Here is a 19,999-nt window from a genome sequence, read left to right as displayed (position 1 = left end):
AGTTATAGTCTCGTGAAGGTTTACTAGAGATATACCCACAAAACCTACTTTACCAACTTACTAGTTCTCCGAAATGATAGCATCCAACGCGCTAAGAAGACATAGAAATTCTGCACACTAGTCATAAGAAGTTAGACACATAAATGAACACAATCTCATCCTTAAAAGTTGAGAGAGAAATAACCATCCCTTATCGAAAGAAATTCGGGTTCGGAGTGATCAAAAGTCTCGACTCTGCCTCACAAGAAAGGGTTTTATGAAGTTGCTCTCAATAATAAACAACTTTTTATGGGTCACACATGTGTCCAGGTAGGAATGAAGAGAGAATCCTGCGACACGTTGAATGGTATGAATGCAAAACCCTCCGAATTGTTTTGAAAACCCACATCTTTTATTCATTTTGAAAACCCTTTTTTCTGACGATCTCTAAGAAAGGAAATCAACCACTTAACGAAGGTGAAAATATGCTTACTTACCTCGTTATCCGTTCGGCGTGCACTTAGCACCACTCTCACAGCATCCATAGAAACGTCTTCGGTCTTCAATCCTTGTCTTCATCTTCGTCTTCGGTCTTCAACTCTTGATGATGAAATCTCGAACTTCGTAGAATCTTGACAATGTAATTCTTTCCTCTAATTCCTTGTTGCTTGAAACTTCATTACAGATATTTCTTCTTCCATTAGCTTTATTGAATGAATACAAAACCAAAAACGAACTAAACAAACCAAATATGATGCAATGAATATATATTTTTTCTCTTTTTTTTTTCCTTTTTTTTCCTTTTTTTTTTTTTTCCTTTTTAATAATATGCAAGATAAATAAAGTAAATACAAAATGAAAACAAACAAAATATTTAAACTAATGATGAACCTAATAAAATTGTCTCTTGTCTCCTTTTTTTTTTTTGACAAGGGATCTAGCATAGCGATGACCATATCCCAAGTTTTTTTTTTTTATTTTTGAGACAAGAGAAAATAAAATACAAATTAACAAATAAAAATAAAGATAAAATAAAAATGCAAGTACAAACATCATGGTGTAAGTACTTTACCGCTCGATTCTTCACAACTTGTATGTCTCGATATCATAAACTTCTTGAATTCTCATCTTGATAATATTCGCTCATGTACAATAGTCTTCAACTTGTAAAAATTCTGCTCCTTGTCTTGTTTCTATACTTGAATATGAAATCTGCTCATTTTTGTACTGTTGCTTGTAAACCTTGAACGTCTTCAACTTTCCTTCGAATTTGTGATGCTCTTCTTGTTGATGATGATGGTGTTTCTATGGACCTGTTGGTGTAGAGAGAGATAAAGTGGATGGTGCTAACTGCGAATAAGATTACAAGGGTTATGTAAGTTAGCAATTCGATGTCACCATTAATGATTGATAAAATAGCACTCAAGAGATCAAAATAGTGCTTCTATTGGTTGGAGGTTGGGTAGCTCACCATTCTACCCGGAGTTTACGTGCGGTGACACACACACTCTAAAAGCACAAATTTAGACAGGTACAAAGAATTGAAGGTCGGTGCCTCTTATGATGTAACATGGGTAGTCTCCACTATAGGGGACCGCTACTCTAATAACGAATTCAGTCTGCACCTCATTTGCCACTGGCATGGTTAAATCCAACTTTAACTCCCAAACAAGTAAGAAACCCGATCATGTTCTCTGTCATCTCTAAGTTCAGTCACTCTTGTGAGAATCTCGATGTAATCTTAGCGACATGTATACTATGTGACTCTAAACTAAATACAAGTTGGAGTTTTTTTATTCACTAATTTACACAAAAGTTGAAAATTTTGAAAATTTTACAATGCAAATGCTTAACCACTCCCCCACACTTAAACTTTACATTGTCCTCAATGTAAATTGAATCGTCCAAAGAAAGTCAAGGTGGGAAATCTTAAAATGATATGCGACAAGAAAAATAAATAAATACAAGACAAGAAAAAAATCAAAAGATAAGAGATACAAAACCAATAGGTGGCCTCCCATGCAGCGCTTGGTTTAAAGTCGTCAACCCGACTTGCAAGACGAATTCCCCATACACCAACAATCTGAAAAGTTGGGGATCCTTACATGTAACCTGTTTTGCAAATAGTAACTTCACACAAACATTAGTATAATAAAGCAAAAGTGAAGCTATAGCCCAATAGAAGTTTCCCCCACACTTATTCTTGTCCACACTTGGAAGTGTATAAAGAACATAAAATTCAGGAACTTCTATGGTTTCTTCTTTGCAGACTTGCATAGTATGAGAATCAAATGTTTCTAGTGGCGTAAATCGAGAAACAAAGTCATTCAACAATATTCTCGAAGCACATACATTCAAACCAATAAGAGGTAAAGGAGAAGAAACAATATGCAAAGGGTTAGACAAACCTTGCACAATCTCTTGTATCACATAATCCTCTTCATCCTTGAAAAACTCAAGTGAATGACTCACCTCTTTTATATCATGGTCCTCTATCAAACCTTGCAACCATTCTTCATCCGTTTCTGCCTTAACCAAAGTCTCGACATAAACATCATCATTACAATTCTTTGCAAGATCAATTGGGTCTTCCACAATATTGGTCAAATCGGTCACATTCTCAACACACTCCTCTTCGTTGTAAGGCACATACTCTTTTGCGGCTCCAAATTTCGCTACAAGGAACTTTTTTAGAAGACTCAAAAATGCATCATCCTCAAGCTCCCCCCTTTGAATGGGCTCTTGATCATTATAAAGATCAATGCTTGAGTAATCTACATAAGTGTCAACATATTCCTCTTCGTCTTCATTAGATTCAAACCTTGTTGCAACGAAATTATGTAAAACACTAGTTTCATCATACTCATGTACCTTTTGAATAGGTGCTTGATCATTATAAAGATCAAGAGTTGAGTCCTCTACACTAGTGTCATCAAATATCTCCAAAGGTTAGTCTTTTTCAACACACTCATCTTCATTTTCAGACTCACCGTAATAAGAATCTTCATTGGTTTCCCATCTTTTATCACGACGCCGTTGAAGCTCCATATGAATGGTCCTACTAATTTCATCGACAAGCTCTTCCGAGTTTCCATCATCTTCCAACTTGTATAATTTCTGTGCAAGTTTTCTAACGTTCACACGCTTACCACCATTGGCTACAATAGGTTCTCTTTCCCATGACTCTTCCCTTTGAATGGGTGAATGATCATAACTACGATCCGAAGTCGGGTAAGAAAAAGTGTTGCAGAAATTGGTTTGTGCGACGTTCCCTTTATCACTGTCAAGTTGGTCTAGTCCATTTATAGCACTCATACATCTCGGATAAACAAAATAAGAAGTAGAATTGTCCCACCTAGGTGCTTGACTTACATACCTACTACAAGGTTGTTGTTGGTATGTATGAAAATCACCATAAGCTCTTGGATATTGATCAAAGCCAATAAATTGGTTTCGAACGTATCCCATAGGTGATGGCCAATCGTCATAATGTTGAGGAGGTTGAAAACCGTATCCATTATTCCAATATGCTCCTTCCATAATAGGTACTTGAAACAAGAGTTCTCAAACCAAGGTTAAAAACCAATAAAATAAGAAAAACAAAAATAATAAACAAACTAAAAACAAAAATAAGGAACCAAAAACAAGTGACAACCGCTGCCTCCCCGGCAGCGACGCCAAAATTTGATTGCTGTCGTAGGCGTCAAAAATAATTACACATTCTGATTACTCAAAATATAAATATAACAAGGGCAAGAAAGGATCGTTCCCATAGAGAGGACTTAGGTTGTCAATATGCTTCGGTTTCCTATAAATAACAATGGGTAACAAGGGGGGTTTCCTGATTTTTATAAACTAAGTTATACTAAAAACAAATAAAGTAAAGCAAACACGCAAATCAAGATATAAAGATATTGTTTAAGGATATTGTTTTCATTTACAAACATGTTCTTGTCTTAATAACTAGAATTGATATTTAATCTCTCATTATCAAAGGCCCTAGGATACCTTGATCGCAAGTATATCCCGCATATCTCCTCTTATCATCAATAAACACATTAAAAGATGCGAAAATGAATTCTATCTAAGAGAACAACCTAACGTGTAAAAGCATTAATCAAGTTTAATTCCCTAGATGCATTAAATTCTATGAAATCAGGCCAATCAAAGCAATCGAACGTGTAAAAGCACTAATCCGATTTAACAAAGGTTATAATTCACTTGTGACTACTAGGATGTATCACTACAAGCAATACTCACAATTATGCCACTTGCAATCAGAAATTTATCACTTTTGCGTATAATAAACTCTAATCTAGCAATAAAGATGAAAGCAAACTCAGTCGATTCGCGACTCGACTAAACAAGCATTCAAATCATGTACCAATATTAATGGTGAATCATAAACGATAATACTGAGACAAAATTAATATATCAAACAAGGATTCATGTTATGTGAAATCAACTTTATCCATAACCAATGATAAAAACTAGGTACTCATATTCATGGAGTTCATAACAAAGAGGAAGATAAAACCTATCATGTTTCTAAACCCTAGAAAAATGAAGTAGAAGTAAAGATGCTACCCTCCTCTATAAAATAATAGAATCCTTTTATAACCTCTCTCTGGAAACTCCATTCCAAATCTCGGTTAGGTTTTGAACCAGCCCAAAACTCTTCTCAAACTTGTCCATAGAAGTTAGGCCCACAACCCATTAACTTGTTAAGCTTCTTAGTTTTGTGAAACTGACAAGCAACTCCAGTCCATCTAGCAACACAAGAGCCACGGCTAAGTCTTTGCAAAGATGCCACAGATCAACCTACCTTTCCACGACCTGTACCAATGCTCCTTGTAACCAATCTTCCCTGCATTCAGTCCATACATCCATTCAAGCAACACACAACACCTACACTACTATCTGCAATTCAAACCAATACTCAGCTTCACTACCAACTCAGTTCACTGAATCTCATTAATTTCAGTACCATATGTTTCAGCTTTTTCTTGCAAAACTTGCTCAAACCCATCACTCCATACTCAAACCAGCAACCATTTCTCTTCCCATGACAACTTCATGATAAACCATCAGCTGCAGCTCATTTCCTCCATCTAAACCCTTGCTGCTACTCGAGTTCATTATCTCATTCTCTGCCAACAACCAACAACACTGCAGAAGCTCCATTATCGCAACTATGCATCCCAGACCAATATCAACAGCCCACCAGGGTCCTCTTCTGTTGGAATATTTTGAACTGAAGGTTTTATTTGGCCGATAAAAGCCTGTTCGAAAATTTCGAATCCAAAAGACACCATTGATGTCTGTTGATGAAGGAACCTGACGTTTCGTGAATAGAAACCTGTTGGCGAATAAAAAACCTATTCCCAACAGGTGCAAAACCCTTTATAAATAGCTTCTCCCAGTTTCGTTTAACATATAACAAAAATCAATCTGTTTTCTCTATTTTAAAAAGCATCATCAGAAATCAGAAATCTCTTTGTGTGTTCTTGATTGAATCAAGGGGTACAAACCTTGAATTCAGTTTTCGTTGCAGGGCTTTCATTGTATCCTGAAGGCAATATTTCGCATACCTGTTGTAATCGCCAATTGTTATTGGGAGGGTAGAAATATTTGTCTAAAAGAAATTTATACAAGCCTTGAAAGTTTTGGAGTGCAACAATTTCTTCTCTGTGTCATTCATCCTTTGTGAAACCCATTTTTTTCCAACATCTTCTTCATTGCAGAATCAACTTCAAACCCACAATTCTGCCATTTCATTATTCTTCCAAAACTGCAATATCACTCCCTGCACTTGAGCTAACACCACCACTGCCATCTCCAACTGCAGCTCAAACACAACACATACTTGCCTTTGAACCTCTCCCCTTCCAAATACAAATCCGATTCAAACCCAACTTTCCGTTTCCGATTCCATCACAGCCTCTGCATCAAGCTCGCACCCTGTAGTTACATAACACCAACTTTACTACCACCCGGTGCAACACCATCCTAATCTTCACAGCCGCGACACAATCTGCTCATCTGTTCCATCACCAGTTCATGCTCAAGTCACTGTATCTTTGTAATTCACCAATTAGCACCAGCAGCAACTCACTCAACAGCACATTGCATCTGGAACCTGACCTAAACATTCACCTATTTCTGAAGCTCAAACAGCTACAGGATCTCATGTCATGGCTACTTGAAATCCACACATCATCCAAGCCATTTCAACTGCACCACCATCTCAACTAGCATCAGACTCCCTTGCTCTGAGTTCAAGCTTCTGCCAACATAGTAGTGCTGAATCAACATCTGCAAAACCATTCTCAGCTGTAACAACTTCAATTGCAACCACCACCCTCTTAATTGCTCAACAATGCCCAGATTCAACACTTCCATTTCCATTGTTAGCTTCTTCCACAACAAAACCATCTCGAGCACCAGCTTTGTGTAACCAATTCAACCCATCTCTCCAATTCTTACCGACTGCAACTTCAGTTATCAATTTCTTCAATTCAATTGAACTACAGAAAAACCCTAAATTCTTTCTTCTGTAAATTCCATCAGCAACCACCATCATTCTTTCTCTATAATAACGATTCCAACGCAGACCCATGTTCTAATTCTTTACAAACTCTTCAAACCCTTGTTCTTCATCTCTGAACCCATCTGATTTCGAGAACCCACTCATACTCAAGTTCCATCTCGCCCTGAATTTCTCCATCGTCTTCTCTCAAGAACATCACAAACCCATTTCTCTACTGTCTCTTCTCATCCATCACCGAGATCAACAAATAATAATTTCCCTTGTTCTAATTTCTCTTCGCCATGAAAATCAGCAGCAACAACAAAGAGAAAAGGGGAGAACTGAAAGAAATGAAATAATTGGGGAGAAACTGTCTTCTCCTCGACCAGATTCAGGGCAAAATATAAAGGAACTGATAAAGACATACAATGGCTGGAGAAGGGCCACATGAAGTTATTTTGCCTGTCGGTTCTAGATAACCGACAACCTAATTCTCTTTATTGCTCAACTGTCAGTTATAAGGGACTGACATTTCATTCTCCATCTCCCTCATGTACGAACTAGACGGCTCCAACTATAACTCGCCTGTGAATTGACATTTTTCGCTTTTCGCTCCAAATAGCTAATTTCTTCTTCTTTTGCTCATAATGACTCCATTGCACCTAATAAACTCAAAATCAAACATAAGAGAGACAATTCATAAAGACAATAGCAAAGAAAGCATAAATACTAAATGTAAAATTAGGTGTTTTAGACACCTATCAGTGTCTGTTGTGTGCGAGAAGGAGATGTTGTGTGAAAATGTTGATAGTAATGGACCAGGTGAAACCAGTTGTTGGTAGTATGTAATCGGCAGGTGGTGAAGATTCATGTGGGTGATGTTGGTTGCTGTAAAGAGTGGCTGGTGCTGGAAAGGAGAAGCTAAGTTTTTGTAGGTGTTAGAGCATTGCTCGATTGAATCCACCAAGCGTTGGTATGTCAAGTTTGGTTGTCATATTTTAGTGAATTAAAACTCATGTTAAGAGTCACTTGATTATGTACTAGAGTCAACTTCGTATAGGTTAGCTTGAAAGTATTAGGATATGAGACATTACAAGTATTGCGAAGTATTGAAGATGTGAAGAAGCAAGGAGATACAACGACAACAATCATCCTTCCACTTGAGGTTAGTGATATTTCACTTGAACTGTTTCATTCCCCAACGTATCTTTCAAGTCGTGCGTATTGAAAACAAAACTGCGAAACATATTTGAACTCTAGATAGACATAGTATTAAGGAATACAATACGAGGTTTATTGCTTAACCATTAAACTTTGTAGATAAGACATCGCCATAATCATTTGAATGCTATTGTGATTATGTATGGGTATGAGGTGAGGATTTCATCCTAGGGAACAATGTTCTACATGTGTTCTAAGGAAGTAAGTTCATAAACTTGTTTGTGAACCGAAAAGGAAATTGTCAGGTGTTATTGGTTTTGTTATTCATTGCATATCTTATGAACAACCAATATGTGTGATTGAGTATAACCGCTCACAACTTGTTTGTGTTCTTGGTAGAACTATTCACAAAGGCCTGACTTATGTATTGTTATGACTTTTATTAGTGAAACCGATCTTAAGTAATCACCTGAGATGGTGTGATCGGGTTTGTGATTTTATGTCTGACCAAATATGGGAAAGGGGAACTGATCCTAGTAAGAGGTGCAGTACATCACAAAGGGGAACTGATCCTTGTATGGGGTGCAACAAGGTTTATAGCAGAAAGGGGAACCGATCCTATGGACATGTGCAACACGTTTTTAGGAAAAGGGGAACCGATCCTATGGACATATGCAACACATATAAGTTAGATACCATATATATGTGGGGAACCGATCCTAGTACCTAGTCAACCGAATTTCGGAAAGCTAGTGTGACTATGCACAATACTCACATGGAAGGTAGAACCGAAACTTGTTTTGGTAGAACCGTTAAACCCATGATTGTGATTGAATGTTTGTTTGATAAATCGCATAGTTCTTGAAAGTCAGATGAACCAATTCTAAACTTGTTTGGAAGTGTGGCAAATCGGTTTCAAGGTTGTAAGTGTGAAAGAGAACTTACAAAGTAAGGATGTCGACATACTTTGAACACGCACTATGAATGTTTATTATTTAATTGTTCAAAGTTATTCCTTAATAGCTAAGGGAAGAGAATCCCAGGATCGAAACATAAATAAGTTAAGAATCTTTTAATTAAGGTATTTAACTTCATTTTGTAGGGAAATAAGAATTAGTAATGTGCATTTACTAATTAGAGATTTTCCGAGAGATTTCGATCATTATTTTTGGACAGAGCATTTTCAGGAATTATGAAACCGAATTTGTGCTTTAATGAATATCTTGAGAATATTTTCGGTTTTGGAAATTCCTTTGTGTCCAAACTTCCTTGTATATAAATACTTGAAGTTTGCCCTTCTAGCAAACTAATCCTTCGTAACAACATACTTCCTCTTTGTTGTGTTGCGCCTATTCGGAGAGGAGAGTAACCTAATTAGGCGAAATCTCTTACGACCGCTCAATTTAAAGTCTTCTTTGGGATTAAGAAGCTCTAGCGTGTACCGTTGGTGGGAAACTAGATAATTGCGGTTTATCTTTTGTTTTCATTGATTTGATTGATTAACGGTGGTTGAACTTTGATTGCACCTAGTTTGTTTATGCTTGAGAATCTTTTATTCTGATATAAGATTCACTCAAACTAGTTTAGAGATTCAACATGGATCTTTAGACTGTTGTTAGTTCTGAAGACGATCTTGTGATAATCCATTGTTAACAGACTCCGTTCTGTGCGTGATTGATTACAAGAGATTCAAGTGATTGTGTGCAGGTTATTATTGAAGATCTAAGAAGTTTTGAAGACGAAGAAGATATTGAAGATTTCTGATTTGTGGGTTCATAATCTTTGGTGTGCACAATACTTGTTTCGGTAAAAGAGGATCCAATTAATAATCGGTTTATCCTTGTGATAGATTGGATTGATTAATTGAGTAGATCGGCATCAACACAATTCTTTGGATTAATAGTGTTGTTGGCTTAATCTTAAACGATTACTTCGGTAATTGAACATAAGATAGATCTAAGGACATGACGAAGGAGTTTATGTTAAGATAAACAGAAAGAGTCTTTGTCCGACTCATATCACTTGGTTGAATAGAGTTGATACCAAACAGATTTGTTGTTCCTTTACTGTTTGGAATACAAACCAAAGGAATTGTTCCAAGTACATGACTAAGGTCGGAGGCGTGGGAATACAGACGGAACTAGGTGAACTATAGGTTTGGTTTCTTGGTCTCAACTATACGAAGTTAGGTGTAATTTTGTGTAGCGGCTAATCTTGAGAGTATTCAATTATGGACAAGATCCCGGGGTTTTTCTGCATTTGCGGTTTCCTCGTTAACAAAATCTTGCTGTGTCATTTACTTTGTATTTCCGCATTATAATTGTTTTATTATAATTAAAGTAAATTACACAAACATTAATTCCTATTTACTTGATAAGTGAATCCTATTGTGTTTGGTTAAGTCCGAACCTTTTTATCAAGTAACATACTTCGTTGTTGTATTGTCTCGATCTCGTATCCATAGACGATCACACGAAGTGTGAACCGATTAGTTGTATTTTCTCGACTCAGTCCATAGACAATCACTTTCGGAGAAATGACTTATAGGTAGGAAATTTTTTAGCTTGAGGTATATTTGGGTACCCTCGCCTTTTCAGTAGGTTGAAGAACTGTTGGTGGTTTTGAAGGTGGAAGAGATAAAGGAGCATATACATGCTTGAATAACGGAAAAAAGAAAGGAGACTCGAGTATCACATTTTACAGGGATCTACTCTCCCATGATCTCTGACAAAATTGTTGCCAGTCCATAGGTGGTATAGCCTTTACTTGTAAAAAAGATACTTAAAATTAAAATAGAAGAACAATAAATCAGTGTATAATAAAAAATCAGTATTAAACTGCAAAATTGGTAATTAACAATAAACAAGGGCTAAGAACCGTAATTGTTAAACCCGACGTGTTTTAAATAACTAGATTGTCAAATCCACCCACTGCAATGAAATGAAAGGCGTGAACAGGGAATTATTAGTTCTTGGAATATAACTTCCTAAAGAACCAATATAAAAGTCGAGGACATCAAACAGTTAATGTGGCAAACAACAATTATTTCCTCATTTGAACAATGTTTCCCTTGTTTAAGTAATATAATACAAACTAATATTTTAGAAGGTTTGAATATTAAGCCACAATTTCTATCTCCGGTGAAAATCGCTTCGCACTGTTCTTAAGATTACCAAAGGCATCATTCTTATGCAGCACAAAGCTTTCATAATACAAACCAAGTTATGTGTAAGCAAGTAATTCTCCAGTTTTTTCTAGTCATAGATTTCAAAATTTTGGACTTACAATGATGTTTATATACCGACAGTAAACCAACTCAAGGAGGTTTGGATTATGTTTGACGTTTTGTATCCTCATTATGAAGATTCCATCTTTATTCATGATGATCGGGTGCATTGAACTGCAAAATTAGTCAGCTTGACAAATTCATGTATAATTAATATTCAATTCTAGATTCACCATGTCATTTACGCAAACAACTAAAATTCATTGAACAAAACAACAATAAAACAACTTAAGAAAGTAGTACCGAAATTGCGACGATAGAGTGCCAAGTCCGACCTAGTTTCTTGTCAAATTCCATCTTGATATACTCAAACACTTGTTTTTTCACACTGTGTTGCTCAAATTTCCTGCTCAAACAAAATCAAATGAGGAAGAAAAAAAAGTAAGTTCAAATCGAATAAAGATTGAACTTTGTTAATAAAGATTTTAAGAATATACCTTTGTTGGATAACATAAGGACATCATTTTCATAAGATTTTCAATGGCATCATTTGCAAGTGCAATAGTATAAAGCTTTTTCTTTGAACTAGTTATGATAAAGATAAATAAGGTTGATATGAAAGTGCTCATATGGCTAACAATTGGTTAACTATTGTTGAACCAACTAAGCGTACACGTTTAGGTACAGTTACCTTTATCTAAATGACGGTACATTTCATTTGTGTATGACAATCTAAGTTCGATATAACGGTTAAAAGATATTAGCTTGAATCTAATCAGGTTTTAATCTAACGGTGAATATTGAATGCTTTGTTACCAAGGTAACATTGATTGCAAACCCTGATTTGGAGACTATATAAAGGAGAACTCTATAAACTGGGAAACCTAATCCCCACACCTCATGTGTGATACTAGTTGCGACTAGAGTTGATTCTCCTTTAACCTTAGGTTTTTCACGAAACCCTGTAGGTTAACGACTTAAAGACTTCATTGGGATTGTGAAGCCAGACCCAACTATTTTCTCTGTAGTTACGTGTTCTGATCTTGTTGTTTTCTGTCATGATTGAGTATTATCTTCTTTAATATTTGCTCAAGATTTATTCTCCGATAGGAAAGATTGAAAAGTAGTCACAAACATCTTCGTTTCATCGTTTGTGATTCCACAATATCTTGTTTCGTTAATCGATTAAGATTATTGTGAGGTGATTGATAATACTAGGATGTTCTTCGGGAATATAAGTCCGGATTATCAATTGGTTCCTGTTCACCTTGATTTATCAAAAGACAGAACAAAACTCATAGGTTTATCTATGGGAGACAAATTTATCTATACAATAGACTTTTCTGTGTGATACAGATTTGTTTACCAAGTCTTCGACTTTGGGTCATAACAACTCTTAGTTGTGGGTGAGATCAGCTAAGGGAATGAAGTGCGTAGAGTCATGATGGGATTCAGAGACGTAAGGAGCCAACTGTACTTTGATCAGTGTGAGATTGATTAGGGCTCAACTACATTCCAGTCCGAAGTTAACTTGGAGTAGGCTAGTGTCTGTAGCGGCTTAATACAGTGTGGTATTCAAATCTGGACTAGGTCCTGGGATTTTTCTTCATTTGCGGTTTCCTCGTTAACAAAACTTCCGTTGTCTGTGTTATTTCTTTTTCGCATTATATTTTGTTATATAATAGAAATATCACAGGTTGTGCGTTGAATCGATCAATTGGTAAATCCAACCTTTGGTTGTTGATTGAAATTGATTGATCCTTGAACATTGGACTTTGGTACCGTTCAAGTTATTTCTCTTATATTCAATCGGGCTCGCAAATTCCTATATTTTTTTGATTGTGGATTGAATTGAGAAATTGAGATACAACTCTTGGATATACTTTTCTTGAGATTGAGTCTGATTGTCCAGTTGATTCTCTCGAAAGTATATTGGAGTTTGTCCATATAGATTGTTAAGCGAAATATTGGGTGTGGTTGTTAGACCTCCGTTTTTCAGATTCTGTTATTTTCTGTTATGGAGTTTATTTTATTTGATGTTCATTGTTGTTATGTTTTAATGTTGTTTCATTTTCATCACATTTACAGGTTCAAACATGTCTATTGTTGATGGTTTTAATCCAAATACTTACTGTTATTCATTTGTGTACTATAAGGAACATCATTTTTCCTACCTGCTTACTTTTAGTTCGAGCATCACTGATTTGAAGTATTGTATTTGTGAGAATTGGAGAACGTTGTGTCCTTCTAATATTGTTATCAATTTTGTTGACAATGGAGCGAAAGTTCCTGTGGTTGCTGATTTTAACTTCACGGTCTCGCTGTGTTGCACTTCAAAGCAAGCATCATTCTTTGAATTGCATGTGGAATGTCTTTCATACGGTGATTCTAGTTCTTCCAGTTTCAGTGACGTTCATAACAATTCAGAACTAATTAGAAGTGCTAGAGATAGTTACGAAAGTGATGGAAAAAAAGTTTCCAAACCTCTTTTTTTGGATGAGTGGGAGCATGCTTTTGAAGATCGAGACAAAGTTTTTTGTGGTGGTGTTCAATTTGTTCGGTTCGCTTAGCCTGTCAAAAGTACCGTTGAGGACTGGTATCGTGTTACAAAAGTGAGCAATCACCGAGAGAGGTTCACAACAAAATGCAGTAAGGTACCTTGCACATGGATGATACATGAAATCACCTTATTCATGATCGTGTCATGCACAATCCACTTATCAAGCTTCGGGAGATTACGGATTACATGAAAGTTGGGGTTGGGGTTGGTGTTAATCTCAAGTATCACCATGGATACCATGGGTTGGAACTTTCACACCAACAGATTTTGGCAATGATGTGAAGTCTTACACTGATCTAATTTGGTGGGCTAATTCTTTTAGGAAACAAATACGAGATCTTATGTGGATATTCAATTTAACAATACGTATAACTCAGAGATTTGAAAGGTTGTTCATTGTAATCGGTGCTTGTAATAAATGTTATAAGTTTTAAAGACCAATGATCTTTTGCGATGCAACTTTTCTGACTGTTAGATTCAAAGGTGGACTAATGACTGCGACTTATTTTAATGGTGATCAAGGCAAATGTTTTTTTCCTCTTATTCTGCATTAGTCCCTGGAGAATATGTTGATGATTGGGATTGGTTTATGCACAATCTTAATGAAGTTGTTGATGATCGCCCCATCATATTTATGACTGGTCGTGGTGAAGACTTGTTGAGGGTTATTCCTGACGTTTTCTCGGAAGCTCGTCATGTGTATTGCTATTACCACTTGAAGAACAACTTGCCCATTAGGAAATCAGATGAGAAGTATAAATATGTTATGGCTTCTTTCAAAAAATATACATATGCTCTTTCACCAGCTAAATATGAAGAAGCACTGGGGGAAATGGAATTGACGGGAATGTCTTGGGTTGCAAACTATTGCTGCAATATTCCCAAGGAAAATTGGTCCAACGCATTCTTCACCGGTTTTAGGTTTGGTCAGACTACGTCAAGTGTTGTTGAGTCCTCTAATAATTGGATTCGGGGCAACAGGAAGTTACCTGTCTGCGCTCTCATTGACATAATCAGTTTTTTTTTTTTTTTGTATGTGTGTGTGTAAAGATGAATGATTTTGCTCATTTTTCTTGTTCTCACGTGTTCTAAAATTCATAGTATATTGAAATTCTTTTTGTTCCATAGATAGGTTACGCATTATGGAGATCATGGCTAGTGTTACCCCCTAATTCAAGTTCTTTGGAAGTATAACATACATGTACCAATGAATCATATCTGTGAAGATAGTTTTTTTTTTTTTGGAATGATTTTGATAAAAGCAGTTGAAACTATTACATATTCTTTGATAAATCATAGTAGATATAATAATTTATGTGTTTTCTTGTATGGTATATATGAAAATTCATATTAGTCATCTTTGGCAGATATGAAAATTCATATTAATCATCTTTGGCAGATGCAACTTTTTTGCATTTGTGCATATAGTTTTTCATACTCTAATGCTATTGCAGTTATTTATTTCAAGGGTGATACATACGTAGATTATATCCAAGACTACTCAAAATTACCTATTTTCAGCAGTTGTACTCATTTGCGACCAGACCTGTTGCTCATTACAACAGGCCAGATCAGTATGATCCAGAGGATACTCTTTTACCACCTAATCCACGAGTTCCACCAGGGAGGCCAAAGGTGAATCCTACAAAAAGTGCATGGGAGGAGAGTAGGAAGTCCGTCAGATGCTCCAACTGTCATCTCAAAGCTAATCATAACAAGGCTACGTGCATTGTCACTTGTTCGTACCCATGAGTTTTGAGTTTCAATTTTTCTTAGTACTTCTTTGGGTCACAATGCAAATTTTATTTGTTAAAACATGTGGTAATATATGAAAGAAAATTAGAAATAAATCCTTAGAAAGGTAAAGATAACTCCAAGCCCCCAACAAAACCCTAAATCTTTCGTTTCTCTGTCACGGTGTATGTTGTCTTGAACCCTAAATGTCTTCTTAAATATCCCTCAAATTTGGCTCAAAGTCTTCTTCGAATGAGAAAGTATGGCCCTCAAACTTGGCTCTAAAGTCTTATTCAAAATGAAAATTTGATTCTTGGAATTACTTAGATCTTCCATATCTTTTGTCAGGGAAAATAATTTAATCTATTATTCTCTTGGTCTTGGTTTATGAGAAAGAATTTAATCTACTATTCCCTTGGTCTTGGTGTCCATGGTTAGTCTTTTTTACTGGATAAAATTGTCTCTCCTTTTTAGTCAAATTATTATGTATCATATTTTTTCAGGGGTATAAATGGCAAGCAAAATAGAATATAACATATTTAAAAATCCGTGTCTTGGAATTTTACAAATTTCGTCTCGTTGGAAAGATTTTAAAGAAATATACAATGAGTAGAAACAACAATATCAAATTTAGAGTTTTTACGAAAAAAAATCGAAGATGTTTATCCTTTTATGCACAATTTTCGAAAATCGAATGCATAGTCATTATGCAAACCATCACAATGGATGCATAATTGTGTTTGTTTAATAATCTAATAACGGTTTTTGTTTTTCTTCGATCGGCCCTCCCCACTGTAATAGCGGTGTTCTAGTCTATTAACACGTTTTGATGCTTGGAAATATAGTTATGTGCTAAGAGATGCCAACAACATACCAGGCCTTTCTAACTACTATTCTCAAGTTGTAAATGTGTCTCTAGTTTAATTAGATTTAATGGTTACAATCCTCAATAGAGGAAGATAATGTAGTTTAAGCTATTTTTTCTTATTTCTTTAGAAAAATAAAAATTAATGCAATCATAATGCGCAACTACAATCAATTTTATTTTTACTTTTTGTTTTGACACATCTAAGAAAACTCTATTGAACTAACCCGAATTTCTACGTAATTTTAAAAAGAAAAACTTCTGAATTTTGAATTAAAAATAAAAACTTCTGAATTTTGAAATCAGTTTTAATGTATTATTAGTGGCGGAGGTCGAAGACAACCAATCTAGTCACTGGTCAATTCTTGTTTTGACAGAGACTGTCCGTTTGAGTTGTTGGATATTCTCGGCCACTTGAGTAGTTTCCTTAGACTCGCCGCCCTATAAACTAGGATTGGAAGGATATGGCATGAACTCACCCGCGAGAGGATATTACTTTCTTAATAAAGACAACTTTTAGACCCATGTCAGACACAAGTTTTGTTCCATTCGAAACAGTGCCATACCCATGCCAAACACAAGTAGAGTGCCCCCAAACTTGGCGAGGTTTTCGTTTCAACAAAGCTTCTCAAGTGTCAACATCTCACCATAGAAAAGGAAGTTGTGCAATCTTAGTTGGCAAGGATTACCTCATTCCTCCAAAACAAAGTCGTAATTGGTGGAGAACTTTATCGGGAAGTTAGTTGCTTTACACAAATTATAGAAAGAGGGTCTTCTTATTTATAAGAGCCATGGTATCCTGTTGGAACTCAGAAGTGGTCTATAGAAAAATAAGGGAGATATGGGCTCGCTAAACAATGGAGGCAAGAAATTTGTTAGACGCAATGAAAGACTTAAAGCGGGTTCGGATATTTCAATAGGAGGGGCTCTTGATATTCTGAGAAGTAATCTGAATGCCAAAGATGAAAGACCAACTACTCCTCTAGGTCATGGTGATCCTTCTCCTTTCTCTTGTTTTAGGACTACACACGTTGCTGATGATGCCCTAAGTAATGCAGTTAAATCTGCCAAGTTCAATTCTTATGCGCCTGTTGGTGGTATTCTTCCCGCCAGAAGGTCGGTCGCTATATATCTATTTTCTGATTCTTTTTGTGTTGTTAATTTTTAGTCTGGTTTGTCTGTTTGTCCAATACTGACATGTTTTTTTTTTGTCAACTTGTCTGTTGAACAGAGCGGTTGCTGAATATTTATCTCGTGATCTTCCGTACACATTATCAGCGGACGATGTTTGTCTCACGAGCGGTTGTAGACAGGCAATTGAAGTTATAATATCTGTCTTATCTTATCCTGGTGCAAATATATTGATACCAAAACCAGGGTACCCACATTATGATGCTTGTGCTTCTTCTAACAATCTCGAAATTAGGCATTTCGATCTTATTCCTGAGAGAGCTTGGGAGATTGATTTAGAGGCTGTTGAAGATCTTGCCGATGAGAATACGGTTGCAATTGTGGTCATTAACCCTGGAAATCCATGTGGAAATGTATACTCGTATGAGCATTTGAAAAAGGTGCGCATATTTTTTCCTACTTTTCCTTGTACTTCGAGTTCACCTATGTTCTTCTTAGATTAGTGGTGCAAATGTGAATTACTTTTATGTAGTCTCACAAGGAAATTTGGAAGCCACCATATCTTCTCTTATACGAACACATTGGACTTGGAAGTGAATGTCAAATTTGAACATTGAGTCATTGTTTAGTTGTTTAGAAGGTTTTAATGATTTTAAGTAACATATCAGGTTGCTGAAACTGCAAAAAGGCTTGGAATCCCTGTTATTGCTGATGAAGTTTATGGTCATCTCACTTTCGGGAGCAACCCTTTTGTTCCCATGGGAGTATTTGGATCCACTGTTCCTGTATTTACACTTGGGTCCATATCGAAGAGATGGCTAGTGCCTGGTTGGCGACTAGGCTGGCTCGTCATTACGGACCCAAAAGGTTATCTGAAAGAGGCAGAGGTACTTTTCCTCCTCATATTACTTACTGTGATCTTTATGTTCTAAGTTTCTTTCATTCTTCACCTAGTTGCGCATAAACACGTTGAAAGAAATTTGTGGTGTTTTTGTCTGGAACCAAGAATATAACGCTAACATCTCTGTCTCCATCGTCTCTTGTAGGTTGTTGGTTCCATAAAGCAATACCTCAATATGAGCAATAACCCAGCAAGTGTTATTCAGGTATGAATCCTTTGTTTACGTGTATTGGTAAATGCCTAACTATTTGCAAGCATCCCCTGAATATCTTTCCGTATTGCATGCTTGCTTGATTCTTTTACATTGGGAAGAAGTGTTGGGGCTTTGCTCACCTGATATTTTCTTTGAATTTTCTTTTAACATAACATTCTCTGTGTAACCTTCACACTAGTCCTACATGTACGTTTTTCAAACCCTATGCCTGGAAACTATAGTGTCAGATATAGATTGATAGCACTTTTCCTTGCATCAAAGAGCATCTGTTATTTTCCCTTTCTGGAATTGAGCTTTGAAGGACATAGGTAAGCTTATCTTGGTTCTATTATTAAACTGTAATCTTGGTGTTTCAGGGAGCAATTCCTCAAATTCTAGAGAATACTGAGGAGGATTTTTTTGAAAATACTATTTGCTTGCTTCGTCAAGCTCTTGATATTTGCGCTGAGGAAATAAAGGAGATAGCTTGCATTACTTTGCTCCAAAAACCAGAAGGATCCATGTTTGTCATGGTAAAGCTGGATACTTCACTTCTGGAAGACATTTCTGATGATATGGACTTCTGCATTAAGCTGGCGAGAGAGGAAAAAGTCATTATTCTTCCAGGTTTGTCTTCGCTAAAAGTCATTATTTGATGCTTAAACAACTTAATCCGAATCACTTGGATAACCAATGACGAGATTATTTTTCTCATTAGCACTGGGAATTTGTTGCAGGAATTGTACTGGGTCTCAAAAATTGGCTCAGGATAACCTTTTCCATTGATCCCCCTTCTCTTAAAGACGCTATGGAGAGGATAAAGTCGTTTTGTCAGAGGCATGCCAAGCCACAGTAAATACACATAACAATTGAATTTCACAATTCCTTCTAGATCATTCACTTCTCGACTGAACGCCGCGTAACATTGACTCTTTTACACAATTCTGAACTACCCTTCCTCGATCAGATAGCTTTCTATATTTATGATCCGCTCCCCACTGTCTTCTCTTGCGTATTTTGTTACTCCGGTTGCTAAATGATACCTATACAAATTATATGATACTATTGTGACTTTGAATGAATCAATGGTTTTGTTATTCAGTGTGGTCTAACCTCTTCAATCTGTTCATTCTACTAGGAGCTTGAAATTGGATGGACGCCTAACAAGTGAAGGATATGTTCCTGGAAGCAACCTTCAATCATTAGAGTTCCATGAATCTAGCGAACTCAGAGTCAAAAGCAAAACATTTGAAAGTTGAAAAGAAGTAGATGCGACACTCAATGCTGGTAAAGAGACGAGCCTATCGGAAGTGGCTGCGTTAAGTTTTTTTTCTTTGATAGGAAAACCTCGGTCAAGATTACCGTTTATCATTTCCATAGTTTTTTTTCGTTTTCTGGTTTATAGTTCCTCAGGTTTTTCATTCTTAATTCTTAATTACTAGTGTCCAGGGCCAGGCCCCAAGAGTAATTGTATATGAAGTTATTTTCAGTAAAAATTATCTAGTAGTTGCAAATATCTATTGCTACCTACAGCCCAAGATTAATCTGAACATATTGTAGCATTCCAGAGCTGTCATGAGTCCTGTTAGGAGGACATCACACATGCTTCATTAACGTTTTCTTCACCACGTTTGCAATGGACCCAATTAAGAGCCTTCAGTTATTGTGAAACAGACATGGCAGCATTGAATTGAGACGTCGGTTGAGTGATACTCACTAG

General features: G+C 36.3%; 1 protein-coding gene across 1 annotated transcript; it reads left to right on the top strand.

The window, feature by feature from the left end:
* Positions 1-16,779: 16,779 nt before the first annotated feature.
* On the top strand, positions 16,780-19,733 carry LOC113334119 (probable aminotransferase TAT2). The gene is made up of 7 exons (XM_026580461.1): positions 16,780-17,170; positions 17,286-17,625; positions 17,854-18,072; positions 18,232-18,291; positions 18,657-18,906; positions 19,017-19,131; positions 19,418-19,733. Exons 1-7 carry the CDS (start codon positions 16,896-16,898, stop codon positions 19,536-19,538), a joined length of 1,380 nt encoding a protein of 459 aa, XP_026436246.1. The 5' UTR covers positions 16,780-16,895; the 3' UTR covers positions 19,539-19,733.
* Positions 19,734-19,999: the final 266 nt, after the last annotated feature.

This window comes from Papaver somniferum, chromosome 1, assembly GCF_003573695.1.
Source record: "Papaver somniferum cultivar HN1 chromosome 1, ASM357369v1, whole genome shotgun sequence".
NCBI classification, from domain to species: Eukaryota; Viridiplantae; Streptophyta; class Magnoliopsida; order Ranunculales; family Papaveraceae; genus Papaver; species Papaver somniferum.
This window is presented reverse-complemented; position numbering and strand designations above follow the sequence as displayed.